This window comes from Rhinolophus sinicus, linkage group LG04 (genome assembly GCF_036562045.2).
Source record: "Rhinolophus sinicus isolate RSC01 linkage group LG04, ASM3656204v1, whole genome shotgun sequence".
In the NCBI taxonomy this organism is placed as follows: domain Eukaryota; kingdom Metazoa; phylum Chordata; class Mammalia; order Chiroptera; family Rhinolophidae; genus Rhinolophus; species Rhinolophus sinicus.
In genome coordinates, this window is record NC_133754.1 from 8,419,595 (window position 1) to 8,438,480 (window position 18,886).

The 18,886-nt window shown below is 39.2% G+C and overlaps 1 protein-coding gene across 1 annotated transcript in view; it reads left to right on the forward strand.

Annotated features, from left to right (window-relative positions):
• VWA8 (von Willebrand factor A domain containing 8) overlaps positions 1–18,886 on the forward strand; it is a 299,153-nt gene that overhangs the window by 143,167 nt on the left and 137,100 nt on the right. The window contains exons 22-24 of the mRNA XM_074329337.1: positions 13,283–13,358; positions 15,262–15,397; positions 16,507–16,626. Of these exons, the coding sequence (XP_074185438.1) occupies positions 13,283–13,358; positions 15,262–15,397; positions 16,507–16,626 (332 nt within the window). The remainder of the gene's footprint in view (positions 1–13,282; positions 13,359–15,261; positions 15,398–16,506; positions 16,627–18,886) is intronic.

An 18,886-nucleotide genomic window follows, 5' to 3' on the forward strand; every position in this document is an offset into this window, starting at 1 on the left:
GTTTTAGAAACACTTCTATCAGCGGTTGGACAGTGCTTTCCCCACTGAGCATGCCCTCTCTGCCTATTTTACAAAACGGGCTCTGCCAGTGCCTCTGACTTCTCCGTGCAGGTCTTTAGGTTTGTAGTAGGTTTTCACTCTTCTCTGGATCATCCCCAAATCCATTTAAGTTCCTGTATTATTTTTGTTTATTCAACAAACACGTGCATAGCAGCTACTCTGTGCTGGGCACTGTTCTAGACTGTTTTCGAGTTGTAACGTGGTCCTGCTCACTACGACTCTGAGATAAATACTGTGACCTCTGTTTTCCAGGTCAGGACACTGAGGCACAGAGAGGTTACACAGTTTGGCTGAGGTCACACAGCTGGCTTCATACAGCCTGGCGTCAGCTCTGCCCTCACCACTGCACATGCTGCTTTGTTGTGCTGATCAAATAGTATCAGTGACAATAGTACTTTAGTCAGTACCTCACTGAAGCGCTAGCCATGTGGCAAGACTGCTGGTCAGTCAGTGCTTACATTCTGTATTTCAGTCCATGGGTAATAGCCTGATGTTTTCAATTCTGGCGTTCTAGTTCTAAACCTTGTCCAACTTCACTTTCCTTTGGCCAGGCAGTCCATAGTTTTCCATTTTTCGATAGTAATATCCTTATTACATTTCATTGTCTGTCTTCTTGACCACTTCTCCAGATTCTTAGACTTCCTTTGGCTGTTAATCACACATGCCCTGTGGTATGTTACCAGTACATTTAGTCACTCTGTTTTCTGGTCCGTCACCCAGGTGACTCACAGGAACATAAAGCAAAGCACTTCCTGTGGGCTTTATGTGGTGTCCCTCCCAGGCCAACACTGCTTCATTGGCGGTGCTCCCACTGAGCGGTTGTGGGGACAGGTTGGAAGTCAGACCTGAGACCCCTGAAACGAGAGACCAGCAAGCAGCACACTCTAGGTTGTCTGGGAAGAGAGGACTGGAAACAGGGAGGGTTCCAAAGGACTCTTTCTCATCTTTATTTCCTACATCACAAGCTAAACAAGCTTGAGAACCACTGATGCAGTGTGTATTTTTTTTCTTTTTCTTTTTTTTAGTTTTCTTATGTCCCCTGCCTCTAGAGAATAGCTACATTCCTTTCAAGTGTTACGTATTTTTTTCAGTTTGAGAAAAACTTTAAAAATCCAAAAAATGTAAATCAAAATACATAATACATACCCAAATTTGTCACTCAGATCTAAGAACTGTTACAAATGTTTGAGACTGGATGCTACTCTTCCTTCTACAGAAATAAAACACTACATGCCGTGTTTCCCCGAAAATAAGACCAGGTCTTATATTAATTTTTGCTCCAAAAGACGCATTAGGGCTAATGCTCAGGGGACGTCATCCTGAAAAATCATGCTAGGGCTTATTTTCCAGTTAGGTCTTATTTTCGGGGAAACACGGTATCATGATAACTAAAGTTCCCTTCAACCACCGCCTCCAATCTCATTTCCCCTTCTTCGAGTCAATCACTATTATCAACTGAATTTACAGACTTTCAGTCCTTTGTTTTTTTGGTTTTTTAACTTGTAAAGCAAATTTTTTGTTGAGAAAATTATTATTTCACGCTGAGTTCCATGATACAATGAGTGACATTCTGATGGGGGGGAGGGATTTTTAAAAGTTTTCAGCCTTAGTTGTAATAACAACAAACTCAACCTTCCAGTTGTTTCACTCTCACGTTGTGTTAACATGCTTAATACCATGTCTCAGTCTCTGGGCCTCTGCTGTCAGCATCAGCTTCAGGTCTCTTGCAGCATCCGTGGGTAGGGAGACAGAGTGAGGAAGTATCTTGGGCCAGTGCCATGCACTTCCCAACGATCCTTTTATTCATGAAAATCTAATTTGTCATTGTTGTTGTTGAGCTTTCTCAGCTTCTGTGCCTTATAAGTGAGACCGATGCTGCTGTAGGCAGACCCTTCGTGTGTCGGCAGCAGTGACATGAGCAGAAGGGGGTGGTGTGAGGCGTGTACACACTGTGAGCAGGTTTGTGTCTCACTGGGATGGCCCAGTTCACAGCTCTGCTAAGTAATTCCTGTTGACTGAGATACAGCTGTAATGTCTGGTGCAGGAAGAATTAAGAGCACAGCTGAAAAGTCTAAGAATTGTTTCTCCAGTGAAGTTCATTCATTGATCCAGATGGTCATCAGATTAGGTTGGGTCATCTAGAAGCAGAGCCAGGGATGGAAATGTGTGTGAGATTTTAGAGGGAGAGCTTTTAGGTGAGACTGGGGAAGTGAAGGAGTCAGGTGAAGGCTGTGGAAAAGAAAGGGTTTCAGTCGAAGCCTGACCTCAGCCTCCTCACAGAAAGCTCTGGGGCCTGACTGGCACAATCAGTTATCCCACCTGGAGCAAGACGACAGCCTTTTTGCTCCCATATCATGAGGTCATTGGTTAAGGGCTGCCCCCCCAGTAGAGAGGTGAGGGGGAACCGCTAACCTCCAGGCATTTCTGGGTGAGGTAGCGCCCATTGGTGGAGGCTAGTTCTCTGGAGAATGGTGCAGCTGTGAGCTTTCAGATGTCAACCCTGCAGTAACCGGGGGACGGGGGACGGGGGACGGGTGCGTTTTTGTGGGAAAGGACATCTGGGAGGGGTCCTAACGGCATCTACAATACCTTTATCCAGCTCCTACTGAGTATACAGCCCCCAGCACTGTTCTAGGCCTTGAGAAAAATGACGACAAACACAACAGACAAGGTCACTGCTGTCCTAAAGCTTTCTTTCTGGCGTAATGAGGGGATATGCAGCAGCCCGTTGGATAAACAGGAAAACATGAGATAATGGAAATGGCATCAAGATATTTACAGGGAACTGAGATAGGGAGTAAAGGGGAGACTAGTGGGCGAGTAGAATTCAGAGACATTGGTGAGACTATCTTCCTGATTGTGGGATTTGCAGGAGGTCGTTCTGGTATTTCTGCATCTCTGTCTGTTCTGGAGACTCAGTGGATGAGACGGCCCCGTGTAGGATGGATCCATAAAGGATTACTGATTTCAGGGACTAAAGTGCTGTAACAACTTGGCCAGTGACGGTTTGGAATAGGACGGCCGCCCACAGCTGAAGGTTCCAGGCCTAGAATCAGACGTTTATAACTGTTTTACTTGTTCAGTGTTTTTTTGTTTTGTTTTGTTTTGTAGCTCAAAATAATATCACCCTGTGATGCTGTGACATAATAAAAAATGCATCTTTGGTCCTTATGTCCATTCTTGGCATAAAAGCTTCTAAAACCCTTGTAATTTCCTGAGTTTTAGGGGTGTTTTATTATGATATTTGATCTTTTGAATCTCTAGTTATGAGAGTGTTTCTGTATGCTAATGAGGTGACCCTTGAGCTCCTAGCTAGCTTCAGAACTGGGACAGGCTGCCGGAGGAACCAACCGCATGATGAGAGGGTTGGAACTTTCAGCCCCACGCCCGACCTCAGGGAGGAGAGGAGAGGAGGTGAAGATTAAGTTAATCTCCAGTTGAGGAAATCGTCAGTGATTTAATCAATGGCCCCCGCCTAATGTAACCTCAATAAAAATCCAAAACTGGAGTCGGGAGAGCTTCCAGGTTGGTGAGCACTGAGGTGCTGGGAGGGTGGCACACGCGCTCTGCGTACACTCCCCCTCCCCCAATAACTTGCCCTGTGCATCTCTTACAGTTGGCTGTTTTGCATTATATCCCTTCTAATACACCTGCAGTAGTAAGTAAAGTGCCTTCTGGAGCTCTGTGAGCTGTTCTAGCAAATCATGGCACCTGAGGAGGAGGTCGCAGGAACCCCTAATTTATAGCTGGTCCGTCCCAACTATGGGAGGCCCAGACTTGTGATTGGCATCTGAGGTGGGGGCAGGATTGTGGGACAGAGCCCCTAATCTGTGGGGTCTGCACTGACTCCGCTGGGTAGTTACTGTCAGAATTGAATGGACCTGCAGGACACCCAGTCAATGTCTGCAGAGAATAAGAGAATTGTTGGGTGTGGGAAACCCACACATATTGTGTCGGAAGTGCTGAAATGTAGAACTAGATCGTACACTCCTGAAATGTCTCGTGTCTGCACACTAAAACAATTTGAAAACAATTTCTTAGCATGTCTGAAAGTCATAAATGAAGCCTTTCAGTGACCTATTAGTTCAAAATATGAAATGTTGCATTGTCCAATTAGTTTGCACAATCTCTGATTGACATTAGGAGAGATGGGAATTCCAAAGCCCATGTAATGAAAACCTTTGTGTGTCTGATAAATGAGATGTAGGGAGTCAGTGCTGTGCTTCTGTCTGGGTACACATGCCTTTGTGAACTTTCTCAGCTGTAACAGCCATTAAAACAAGTATCAGATTAAACTAATGTAGGACTAGACCTTCCAATCACACAGATAACAACGTGCATCAATCGCATTGTTCTCTCCAAAATATCCTTCGTCAATTTTTAATGAGAACAAAAAGTTTTTTTTGTCTTATTAACAAATAAAACCTTAAACTGTTTTTGAAGGTATTGTTTTCATTTTCGGCTCATTTTTTTGTTTCTATTTTTGTATATTTTAGAATCTGTCTTCTAGAAAAACATCCTTTTATTGATAGTCTGTTTAGAGCTGCCTTCCTAGAGTAGGCTCTGCTATTGTACATGTCATTCTTTATCTCAATTGTGTGTTCCCACCTCTGTCTTCCCTTCCAGACAGTGAGCTCTCCCTAAGGGCAGGGTTACATCCTTGACCTGCCTCCTTCCGGCATGTCTGAGTACAGTGATGTCCCATACACATTTGGTAAACAAATGATTAAACGCAATGTCTCTTCCTTCATATCTATCTTTGTGACGTCCAGCAAAAGTAAGAGAGTCCTGTCTCTGAAATGGATAGATGATTGGGCCTCTGTTTCTGTGAAGTGAAAGTGAGACTTTTGAGCATGATATTTAAGAAAACAGTACACTTTGGCCCACGTTCCCTATCCTGCTCTACTCCCCTCCATACAGCTGTCTTCTAGACACACTCAGCGTCCCTCTGAAATTCTCTCATAGCTCCAGACTTCTACGTGTTTGTTCCTCTGCCTGGAAGCACTTTCTACCCACCCCTGCCACTTAAAATCCTACTCAGCCATCAATGCCCTGTCCTCTTCCATCAGAACTTATTAGCTTCCCCTCTGTGTCCCCATTGAGCTTTGTTTTAATTTCTGTGATAGCCCTTATCACGTTCTGGTGTGAATTATAGTTGCTTGTCTTATAGCTATCTCGCTGTCGTGTGAGCTTCTGGAGAGCAGGATCTCTGAATTATTCCTGTTACAACACTTCATGCTTAATAATCTGCTCTCCATGTTAGAAGTACATAATAGGTGTTGATTCATTCTCAGGGCCAACATTTGTTGCCTGCCTAGAAGGTATGAAGCATGATAATAGACACTAGGTATGTAAAAAAGGTGATATCCCCTTGTCTGCAGATGGTATGCCTTGTGAGGAGACACTTCTGTGCACATCTAGAAGATTTCTGACGTGTACAGTACTTTCTATGGAACAAACAGTGCGGCTGGGGGGAGAGAAGTGAGCCGTGAGGACACTTCAAAGAGGAGGTGACATTTGACTGAGTTTTTTAAGACAAGGCTTTCAGGGATTGCCAGGCAAAGGAGGGAGAAGGAACGAGAACACTCCAGAGAGAGTGCACACGGGTCTGCTTGGTGCGTTAAAGAACTACCCGTTACTCAGTCCGGCTCAGGGTACGTGACTGAAGTAGCTGACTGGAGTGCATCCTTTTCAGCAAACGTGGAACGCCTATCCTATGCTGCTCACAAGCATGAGTGTTTGCAACAGGAAGAGAAGAGCTGAAAATCCCAGCCTTCGTGTTGATATTGCGAGAGAGAGAGACAGAGAGAGAGACAGAGAGAGACAGAGAGAGAGGATTAAATGCATAGTGCCATGGGAAAAAATAAAGCAGGGAAGAGGGCAGGAGTAGAGTAAGATGTTTAATAGGTTGGGCGGGGAAGGCCTCATTGAGAAGGTGGACATTGGAGTGGCACCGATAGACAGTAGCTGTTTCCAGTCTTCTGCGTCTGTAAACCTGCTTTTCTTCAATTTATTTGTTTTCTTTTTCAGGTTTCATCTCTGTATTGAGTACTTCTTTTTTTTTTTTTTTTGGTGTGGTTTTGGAGATTTTCTGGATGACCTTAAATAAATAGCACTAATACCTAACATCAAATGACAGAATAGGACCAGTGAACCACACCCTCAGATTCACCCTGAGAAAGCAGAAGGGATTGCTCAGGAGGAGAGAGAGCTTCTCAGTCCCAAGATGACATAGCTGTTTTACGTCTTAGAAAGGGGTGGTTGTTGAGATGCCCACCAGCGCAAGGCTGCATGGGCTGCACATGGCGTCTTGCCAGCGTGCGTCTGGAGGCTCTCCACAGTGGTGATCCTGCCATAGTTCATAAGGCAGCGAGGAGAACAGTTGCCATTGTAAACTACTCATTTATTTAACTTTGGGTTCAAGAAATGTGATAGACACCCAAAAAAGGCAGCCAGACGCTGACCTTGCCATGTGCAGCGTCCGCTGTGTCCAGCTCACCTGTTTCCAGAAGGTGTGGGCTCAGGACAACGGGGTATATTCTGGAATAGCTTACGCATTCAACTTCATAGTTTAATCTGCATTCCATTCTTCTGTTCCTTTTTTAAAAAACTGATTAGAAAATATATTTATTTTAATGGCAAGGAAAAAGGAAAACAGTCTACATACTGTTTTTCTTTTTTCTTTTTGCCTGGAAAATGGTAAACGAAGTTTCTACAAAGAAATTAAGTCATTTTGAGTCCCTAAAATGTACTGGCCCAGAAAGCTAGTTTTTAGAGTAAAGACAATAGATCAATTTTTAAACATACCATTTTAGTAGACGTGTTTTTATTATTTTTAAAGACTAGACGAGACTTTCAGAGTTTGTGAAAAGACTTGATTATCAGCATGGCTTTGAATATTGGAGGAATTTTTTTTTTTTAATACTGTCAAGATAGTACTAGGAGATGCAGTAAAGGCAAGTAGATTTTGAAAACTAAGCGGATGGAAATGTTTAGCTTCCATCAGATGACTGTTTTGCTGTGGATGTTTTCTACCTTCTCTTCCCAGCAGGAACTACCTCTGAAGGGGAAAGGTGGCATCAAAGCAACTTCCTCCATCAGTATTATCCCCTTCCTGTCCTCCGCCTACGGTGTGTTAGGATTTTTTGCATCTGGACTTATTAGTGATGAGTGATTGATTACTCCATCAACTATTTGTCCTCCAAAACAACTATTTTAAGAGCTGGAGTCTTTCCAGTAACTTTGGCAGAAGTACTCTTTGGCTTTTCTTACTAAAAGGTCTTTTCCTCAAAGCATTCACAGCACATGCAATGATGCTATTTCTCATTCCACTTTTATCTTCCTTACTTTGTCCTCTGGCATACTCCTTCATATGTTCTATGTTCATTCCCTCTGTAGAGATGAGTAATGTTGGGCTTCAAGAGGCTAAGAGATGGACCAAGCTAGGAGGACTCAACTTTAAGCCAGAGCTGTGTCTTAACTTATATAATTACTCTAATCACAGCTCTAATCACAGCTAATTTGCATCTTCCTTTTTTTGTATTGGATGGCAATACTGCTTATAATAATGTCTGTTGCTGTCTGAGGGCCTGGGGAAGTTTGTTTCCCAATGTGGTGAAAAAAATTTGCCTTTTAAAAAGCAGGGGTAGGAAGATGGACTGCTTCTGTTCAGCAGAGCTCAGAATGTTTGTAAACGTCTGTTAATTCTCACGTTTGTATGCATCGCCTCTCAGTAACACTCTCTGTTTTATTAGTGATAATTATTATTAGTGTTCCTTTATTTCATTAGTTATTTTAAAATAAGCCTTGTGGAAATGATATGCTTGATGATGCCATAAACAACTTCTTCACTTGAAAAACATCTTTCGACAACATTTATTTCTCAGTCAGTAATGTTCTCAAAAATTAGCATTGAATTATATTTTCAAAATCATCCCTCTTTTTAAAATATGGAGCAAATATTTGTTAGTGCCCCCTGTATGCTGTGTTCTATGCTTCCTTTCTCACGTTTGGCTGATATTAATGAGTGGACTCTTCTTACAGCCATTTGCATTTTATTGAACTGTAAAGTTAGAGTCGATTTTTGTGTCTATTTCTTCCTTCACTCTTAAGTTTCAATCTTGTTTTTATAAAAGAGAGCTAACCATAAACCAATTAAAATACAACTCATTAAGATATCATCCTCAAAATAAACATCACTATTTTGAGATCTTTTGCTGCTCAGTAAATTAGAGGATATTAGTTTAATGGACCTTTACAAGCAACATTTCAGAACAGATTGTTCTTGCTCTCTAGAAGCCAATTTTCTTTACTTATTTAGATAAAAAAACCTGGTGCTTATACAATCTAATTACTTTTATTGCATCTGGAATCACTTTAAATTGCTATTGAAACATTAATTACTCTAATTTAAAAAGCAAAGTTAAAGTTATAGACTTTAAAGAACACTAGAGTTTAGCACCATATTTCTTTGAATAGCCCCTTTATCCATATAGGTTTTAATTGACAGACAGTTTTAGTTTGTAAGATCTAAGAAGTGAGAACAATTGGTGATAACATAAATGTCAGCAATTAGCAGAACTTTCTAATTAATTCCTCAAGCATTACTGCTAACTGTTATATACTGGAAAGCCATCTCTTTATTAAACCTTAGACTAAAGAAATGTGACTAGATGTGTTTTAACTTTTCTTCTCCTAGTAATGTTGAAATTGTTGACTTTATTTAAATTTTTATAAGCTTATATTTCAAAGCTGTTCTTAAGAGGAAGAAATCATAATAGAATTGAAATTGTAGCAAATAAATAAAATGTTCTCCTAAAGTTATTACTGATTTGTGTGGAAAAGTAATTTCTTTTGATCCAAGATGCTCATAAATACAGAGCGATAATTTTAATCATATACTCTGAAAAAGAATCAGTCTTTGAGAGTCCATTCATATGTCACCTGCAACAACAGCAGTCACCTTATCATTTACTAAATTGAAGTTAATAATATTATAGGATATCTGGAAAACAGTCTTCATGTATTAAGTACTATGCAGAAGATAGTGGATTAGTTTCTACTCTTACATAATCAAAGAAACTTACTGAAATATAAGCCAACCGACTTTTTAAAATTCATTTTTATTTTATGTATTTTATTAGTCTTTGCTTTTCTTTTCCTGTATACTTGTAAGACAAAAGGATCAATAACACAAACAGAACAAGCCCACTTTTATCTTTTTTTTTCCCCTTTCTTCTGCCTCCTCCACCCCCCACTATGGTTCAAGCCATTGTTTCTCAATCTAGTTGTGTAGGACACAGCTCCCTGGCCCATGCTGGTATTGTGAGCCTTGTGCCCCCCCCCACCCCCGGTTAAGGTAGTCAGTCGCTGGTCATCAGTCGGCCTCTCACAGCAGCTCACGGCAGCTCTCACCAGCTGCTGGCTACGTACGCTGGCCACCGGCCACTCGTGACAGCACACGGCAGCACACACCAACTTCCGGCTGCTCACGGCAGCCCAGCTCCAGGGAGAGCTGTTGTTCACAATCTTAGCTGTAGAGGGCGCAGCTCACTGGCCCATGAGGGAATCGAACCCGCGACCTCGTTAGAAGTACAGCACTCCAACCACCTGTGTCCCTAGGCCGGCCCAACTTTTATCTTATTCCTATTTTTCATAGACTGCTCCACGGAAAGCCACGATTGCCATTTGTATTTATCCTCGTTTGTATTCCCTTTTGGAAGTCATCTGGTTTGAGCTGGTTCACTCAAACTTAACCGTTTTTATTTCTGGTACCGAAATCTTTTCAGAAATCTAATTTGACAAGGTGTATGCTATCAGAATTCAAGTGTTATAGAGCAATTTCATTTGCCTTTTTAGAGTTGGAATTCAGCTTGAATTTCCTGTTCTTACCCTGCTAGGAGGCACTGTAGTTAAGATGAAAATAACTGAATTTCCTTTCTGCCCACAATGACACAAGAGTTCCTTTTTCAATTTTGGTGCTGGAAGGTGCCATGTTGGTGCCCATTAAATATGTGGCAGCTAAAGTGAGAAATTCGCTCTATTGCTCTAAAAATCTGTGTGAGCACTTCTTTTTCTCTTCCTCCCCCTCCCCCTTCTGAATTGCTGGAATATTGACAGTGAATTTCAGTAAGATTAATTAAGCTCTGGTCTTGATTTTTTTTAACCTCTAAACATTAATTTTTAGTAGAAGATAGCATAAAGTGTGTCCTACAGTAAACTTATAAGACCCAGCACTACAGAAAATGAACATATGACTATGTATCGTCATATTGCGCAAGAAACATTTTATTCATGCTGAAAGTTGATGAGCCCCAATAAATTGTCATAATGTATTCTCACTTTCCTTAACATCACCCAAGGCTTTATTTTAGGCACATTTGAATTTGAATTTTAGCGAAGATTAAACAATAATTATTAGGTTCTTTGTAAAGTGTAGTGCTAGGCCCAGAGGAAGCAGTGGGTCACGGGAGCTTGGACTAGGGCTCAGGAATGGCAGTATGGCAGACCCACCAGGGAATTAACTGAAAAAATCAGTCACCGTTTGGTCAAGTGAAAGGCAATAGCCTTTCAATCTTGGTGCAAATAGGGCAGGTCATCTAGAAGTTGTAAATGTCAATAGTTGTATTGCCAGCATAGCTGCTCAAGCCCTGGCCAATGAGGCCTCAGAAGCAGAAGGCACCTGCTACAGTTAGAAGTGAACTTCAGCTCAGCTGAAGTCTGTGATGGACATAAAAAAATTTCCCCTCAATCCTTGACTCATCAACCTTAAGTGTGCTTCTCGACATGACTGTACTGCCTAGTACACACTTAGAAAGGAATGAGGAAGGTTCCTTACCTCTAAGAAAGTCAGCCTCAGTCAAACTCAACATTTTAAAAAGTGGATTCTGTAGTTCCAGTTTCTCAGTTTAAAAAAAAAAGTTCCATCTTCCAATAAATTTGGAAGTTTATATGCTATATGTTGCACTATAAGCTATAATGTTGAAATTTTTTGACTTTTAGCATTTTTGTTCACTTCGTTATGCATTCATTTATTCAACAAATATTTATTAAATTGTTCCCATGAGCAAGACATCCATTAGATGCTGGGGACAGGATGAGGGACAAGGTAGATCAAGGTAGATATGGTGTGGAAAGATAGGTATTAAAGTAAGCAACAACAGTATAGTGTGTTTAGGGCAAAAATCGGGGGAGATCAGGGCTCAGCGGGAACACACAGCAAGGCCACCTACCCTGGTCTAAAAAGGGTCAAGGAAGGGATTTCCTGTAAATACTGTCTATGCTAAAACCTTGAAGATCAAGTAGAAGTTAGACAGGAAAGTAACTTTTAGTCATACGAGCAGCAATAACGATAACAATAAATAGTTAAAGCTGACATATAAATACACATTCTCTCTCTGCCGTATATTGTGCTACTTACTTTCCAAGTGTTCTGTCAACGAGCCTCCTGGGTGGGTTTTATTACTTACCCAAGATCATATGGCTAATAACTGACAAGAACGAGAATTTAAATCCTGACTGGTCTGACTCCAAAGTCCTCTTTCCACTACCTCACTACTGCCTCTCAAAGAAATGAACTGATTTTGATTAAATATGTTTTGCTAAAGCAAAAAAAGAAAAAATGATTTCAGTTGTATCTGAACTTTGCTTTGTGATTTTCATGTGGTATTTTTTTCTAATAGATACACATTTTTAAAATCTTTATTAAACTAATTGGGGTGGCATTGGTTAGTAAAATTATATAGGTTTCAAGCATACAATTCTGTAATACATCATCTCTATATTGCATTGTGTGCTCACCACCCAGTCAGTTCTCCTTCAATCACCATATATTTGACCCCCCTTTATTTACCCTCATCTACCATTCCGCCTCCCCCTTTACCCTCTGGTAACCACTAAACTGTTGTCTGTGTCTATTAGTTTTCATTTGTTTGTTTGTCTTGTTCGTTTGTTGCTTTCAGTTTTATATCCCACATATGAGTGAAGTCATATGGTTCTTGACTTTTTCTGTCTGACTTATTTCGCTTAGCATAATCTCAAGATCCATCCATGTTGTCACAAATGGCACTATTTCATCTTTTCTTATGGCAGAGTAATATTCCCTTGTATGAAAATGTGGAAGAAGTAGATCCACATTTTATAACTTTAATAAATTGTGGTAGAATTTGACATTTGGGTAGAAGTTTCAGAAGTGTGTTTTGGCACTAAAGTCTGAAGTTCCTATTCCAAGTAGTGGCTTATACGTAGTAGGTACTCAAAACAACACAATTGTAACATTTTACTTTGAACATATTTTGGTCAAGTAGTTTGAAAAGACAACTTTGAACTCTTGTAAAGAGAGGAGCTACTCACATTTAAAAGTAATTTAAATCTCTGTGTGACATGATCAAGATGGCAGTAGGATTTTTCTTTAGATAGAATATATATAGAAGATAAAGATAGAAAAACTGATCTTGTTAAAAATGTGTGAACCTGCCTATCACCTGCAGCTTATAAACACATGTTTTTGGCCAGAATACTCACAGGTGATGTGAGCTTCATATTTCCTCATGTGAGGAGGTGCATGACATCAAGACAGCTTATGATTAATACTTTTGAAGATCTTAATCTTTTGGGGGGTTGGGGGTCAGGTAAATAGTAGTAGGTAGATTTAAGAAAATAAAATGGATTGCCCTGATCGTAGCAGACATGTTTAAAGATCCCACGGTTCCTGACCTGAGGTGAGATAGTCTGGCTTTTGTGCTTCATGATGGCGGACTAGGCCAGGGCCACAGCCTGGAAGTCATAGACCTGCTTTAGTTGGCATATCAACATTGCCAGTCGTCACCAAACCCACCATCACAATTATTTAAAAATAACATAAATAATGTAGGTATAAAATACAAATATATAGTTTTAATTTCTTCTCTTCACCCTCAGGAGGTGATTTTGAGGAGTGAAATGAAATGGTCCCCAGGGAAAGAGAAGTGATTGATCTTTTTATCTGGAAGACAAAAGAGAAGAATTTAGATAATCTGCAAACCTGGATTAATTCCCAAACCCTTCTAATTTATATTTGCATCTGCAAAATACTGTTGCTGAATGGAATTTCATTTGCAAGTTTTATTCATTTGGGCATGATGACCAAAAGTAAAAAAGAAGTGCTCTTGTGTTGTATTTTTATTCATGATCAAATGTCAGTTTATTTCCATACTAACTGTAAAGTGTGTTGGTTTCACTACAGGGACACCACGGTACAAACCCTTACTCTTCAGCCTTCTGTTAAAGATGGGCTCATAGTGTATGAAGACTCACCTTTGGTGAGTAATCCAATTATATGAATATTTACAACTGTGGTTTTTTTTTTAGTGATCATTGTATTTCAGCCTTTGACCGGGAATATGGAGTCTTTCATAGATTCCAATATATTTCAGTCTTCACTGCAAAGCACTCATTTATATATCACTTGGGGAGTGGATACTTAAATGCAAATTATTTGGGGAAAATAACATGCTTTCTAATTCTGCTCTGTCTCCAGAGTGAGAGAGTTAGGGAATGATAGAAATCCTCTAATGATTTCTTTTCCATTCCAGAATTTAAATAAGAAACATAGTTTTCTGTTATTTTCAAATGTGTAGAGTTTGAAATTAGACAATGCTTCTGGAATGTTTTTTAAAATGGTTTTAATGAATGAAATATTAGCCCAATGTTTTTGGCAACTGGGAAGATCCATTTCTCGCTTCTCACATGAGGCCCAAAGAAATCCCAGCCTGCCTGGCCTGCCCCTCTGTGTAGATAACTCCTTTGCGGCAATGGCACAAAGAAGCCATCCTGAGGACATCTGTGGTCTGGCACCTGTTAGTATCTCCTGCCAGAATTCTCCCCGGTGGGGCCTGGCTCTCCCTGCACAGAGAAGTGAAGCCTGCGGCTCATGTTAGAAGCTACATGTTTTGTCTTCTTTTTTAATTCACTTTATTTTTACTCTAAAATTTAAAAAGAAAAATTTGTCATCAGGTTTTTTAGAATATGGAATAAAATATTTGCAGTACGGGGAATCACTATTTCTCAGTCTGTATTTCCTTACAATTATTTGCCAAAACTGTGCAATGAAAAAAGTTTATGATTTGGTCCATTTAGTTATGAGATGTTTCTTACTATTTAAAAAAATAATAATCTTTGGCTTTACATTTAAATTCATTGAGTATTTATGAATTTAATACTCTCTACAAGTGCTTTAAAGAGTTTTTCCTAGCTTTTATCTTTCTTTTCATGATGTTACCATTCACTCAGGTTCTAAGACCTAGAACCTTCTCTTATTTTCCTTTCCATTCTTCCCATCTAATCAGTTGCCAAGACTAGATTATACCTCTGAAAACTTTTCAGATCAGTCTAATGCTTTTAATTTTCATTTCCCCCACTGCCTTGGACCCTAACATCTGCTCCCCAAACCATTTTTTTTACCAAATTATTATGATTATCCCCTTTTAGTTGATTCTACACATTGCCGTCAGATTAAATGCCCTGAAGTGTAGTTTGAAGTTCCATTCTTATATCTGAACTCATCGCTCTTTAGTTACATCCCATTACTTGATGAAGGAAAGTACATGTTTTTTTGTCTGGCAATCACGTGTTTAGTAGTGGAGACCTGATCTCCCCTTTTAGGCCCTATTTTCTCATTTCTTACATTTAGCCTCTGCTTCAGCCCAGATAGGCTGTTCATATTCACTCTTCCCTTGCTATGCTCCAGGATTTCTTGAGTTGAACCATTGATCCCCTTTTGTCTCGAATACCCATGTCTTCACCATCCATTCTGATCTGTTAAAACTGTACACTTTTTTAGAGCCTTAACAAATGCAGTGTTTGAAAATCCACCATTTACTGTGATACCTCACTCACTTACCCCCCATGGCAATTTAATTTCTCAGTGCTACCCTCGTTTTAAATCTCCCCCACTCTGGTCTGTAACATGTTATGGACATCCTCAACATAAGAATGATTGTACTGCTAACAGGAAATAAAGGGATACCTGCAGACTCAGCAGTTTAATAAATGGGTAGCCTTTGGTTGAGACCCATAAATTTTGTTCCCAGCTGTGCTACAGGCTTTTTTTTTTTATCCATAACTTAAATATAATCAGCCATTATAGATTCAAAGCAATGAGTGATGAAGTTTTTTTAAATGTTTGCTTTCAGTTTTTGTTTATGGTAAATGTTCTGTCTTCAGGTTAAAGCAGTGAAGTTGGGTCATATTCTGGTAGTAGATGAGGCAGACAAGGCCCCAACCAATGTCACCTGTATTTTAAAAACTTTAGTAGAAAATGGAGAAATGATTCTAGCAGATGGAAGACGCATTGTTGCAAGTGAGTATGAAAAAAGCAACTTTTCTTTCAATAGATGCAATTTTTACATTTCTGGTATCAAATGACACCTTTAACGACTTCTCTAAAAGCAACAAGTGTAAGTCCAAAAACCTCAAGTTGCCCTTATTGACAGTCATTTATAAGAATCTATTATGTCTGAATCAAGCTTAGTCAGTTTCACTTTTTGTAGCCACAGAACAGAGTATCTTCGAAAATTTCAACAGTAGTTTTAGGACAAATCAGCTTCGTATTTTTCTACTCTTAGAACATATAATCCTTATTATACTCACCGCTCAGTTATTTGCGTGCAGTTTATTTTCTTTCATTTTTAGCTGGAATATTTTAAAGCTCTAACATGTTTCTATTACAACCTTAAAATGAATGTTGTTGTTAACTCAGTAGAATTACACTCCTCTCAAATAAACCTGCGGTGCTTTACAACTATCATTTTTTAATGATAGTATTCAATTTCTTTAATACTTTACACATTTGCACAAAGAAAGCTCCAGTCAACTCGAGATTATTTATTTTAAGAACTATGGTAGAATTTCTTGGCTGGAAATAAATCAGCATTGCACAAATGGGTTAACTGGGTGTTGAAGACCTTTCTTCTACGTGGTTAGGTTTCAGGGTACATACTCTGAACAAGAATCACTGCTTAGCTGCAGACAGTAGTCGCTTTGCAAAGTGACAGAGCTGCTGATCTGACAAACACTAAAGGATGTTTGCATTGTCCTTGAGTGTCCTTTAATTATCCCTTCTTATGAATTCTTACCTTGTTTTTTCTTTGAAGGAATAACAGCATCTCAAGCCAAATTTAAAAACTATAAGACATTTGGACAAATTTGCTCTTTTAGGTATTGACATATGTCATTGAATTGACATAAAAATGCAAGTTCCTGTATAATTACTATAGGCTTTATCAGTATTCTGTTCTTAAGCAAACTTTCTCAAGAAAGATTTATTTTTCCTGCAACCAAGTTGTTACAGCAGATTTCACAGTTTTTCAAATAACTGAACAGTATGACTGCTATATTATTTTAAAGGCTGTAACTTGATATTCTTAAGAATTTTATCAATAAAGAATAAATAGAAATTTTGTTTTTCAGATTCTGCTAATGTGAACGGAAGAGACAATGTTGTAGTGATTCATCCTGATTTTAGGATGATTGTTCTGGCCAATAGACCTGGATTTCCTTTCCTAGGCAACGATTTCTTCGGTACTTTAGGTAAAAGCAATAATGATAATAATAACAAAAGCAATAGCAATAATAATACTATCTTACTAACACTGCCATAATGGCTGTCACAGAACTCTGCCGTGTGCTGTGTCATCATCGCTACTACCCGTGACAGTATTTGTTATCCCCATAGTAAAGAAGGAGATTATCTGACATTCAGCGAGATTCTTTTTCTAGGGCCCCTTAGATGATGAGTGTCAAAGTGTGGCTCTGATTCCAGAGTCTGTTTCCTTAAATAATTACACTATACTTTGTTGTTTAGGGCCTCTTAGAAATAAAACACGAAATGGTTTTTTAGTGTCTAGTTTTGTCACATTCCCCCTGAACCTGAAGAGGCTGGAAGCCAGCTCAGAAAACTGACGCACATTGATGGAGAAGCCGTGGGCTCACCTTAGTCTCAGGAGCCTTTAAGAATGGTGTCTCTGTAGCAAGTAGGTCATTCTGGAAACTGGTAATTCCCATACCGACCATGAAGCAGGCTCAGTGTGCTAGCAGGATTTTCCGTGTAGCAGTTCCACAGCCATGAATTTATCCAAGGGAATTAGCCATGCAATAATGTAAATACGAGGATAAGCAATACAGCATTGTTTATAGGAGCAAAAAAATGGAAACAACCCAAAAGGAACTGGATAAAGAAATTCCATTATATCCACACAACAGAATGCTAGGCAGCTGTTTAAAAAAAAAAAAAAAAAGAATGGATAAGTTTCCCCATGCTGATTTAAAAAACAAAAATTCTCAAAGTACAATAATTCAGAACAGTGAGTATAGTAGTCTACCATTTGAATTAATAAAAAAAAAAAAACACAGAAGGCAAGAGGGATATGTGTACATGATTTCACTTTGTACATGCAGAGAATCTCTTGAGAAGAGCACACAATATGTCTCCCCAGTCCTCTTAGCTCTGTGAGCTCGTGTGCTAACTGCTTTATGCTGCTGTCCCCATCACTCATTCTGTTCCAGCCACCTGCTCTCCTGCCTCTTCCTGGGACATGCCAGGTGTGCTTGCCTTTGGGCTTTGCATTAGCTATTCCTTGGCCTGGAATGCTCTAACCCTAGAGATCTGCAATTGCAGACATGAGACCTACTCGACTCACCTGCCTACCATCACCATTCTGATGTCCTACACTGCGCTTTTCTTTTCCCTCTGAAACATTCGTTTTCTAATATTTATATTTATAGTTTCCTTGTGCCAGAATATAAATTCCACAAGGAGAGGGATTTTTGTGTTGTTGATCATTGATGTATATAAAGTGCCTAGAATAGCACTTGACACATGAAGACCTTTAATAATTACTTGATGAATGAATGAGTGAGGGATCAATTATAGCTTTATATACATTTGATTTTCAGCAAAGCAGGCAAAAGCTGTTCTTTACGTTTGTATTTGAACGAGCTGGTCTATGAGCTATGAGCTCAAAGTTATGATGATAGCTTGCATTTTATTCGGTTGCTTTTATAAATATGTTATAAGGATAAAATAATTATTCAGATGGTTTCTTTGTCAAAGAAAGATCTAGATGGCCTTTCTTCCTCAAATGAACATAACAAATAATGCTAATTTATTTGCTTTAACTTCCTTTGGTCCCTGGTATCCTGGATTATGAATCAGTAGAATTATATGAGCACTCAATATGAGAAAGTCATCTCTCTTGAGCATAAATTATATTTTTCTAGTATATTCTCAGAGGCCTAAATTGCAGATGGAATATTTTGTGTTTCTACATTCCTTTTTCTTGATTCTAATTTAGACATTGTCTCTGCAGGTTTACTTTTCCAAAACTAACTTCTAAAGTATATTCTAGCGATCTGCACAAGATACAAATTATTTAGAGAGTGAAGATGGTAATTCCCCCTTTTTAAGTATGCATACGGAAACATGCATATGAGCTAGATGTGTATAATTTCTGAAGATATTCAACATCTGTTAAAGTTAAAAATGTGGTCTCAGAACCACATGGAGATGATTTTCCAATCAAATGGAATAGGAATAAATCACCAAAACTGTATATGTTTGTATGTGTGCATTTTTAAAACATACTAATACAGGTGTGGAAGAATAATACAGCAACCTGTTAACACGGGGTGCTATGGGGAAGCGAGTGGAATCGGCAAAGACACAGGCTATTCTCTCTTTTGTCCTTTGTGTCTGAGTATCTCCCAATGAGAATGTATGCAAGTATTGTGTAATTTTTAACAGAAATAGCTCTATGTGGAATAAACCACACATCACTTAGTTCCATTCTCT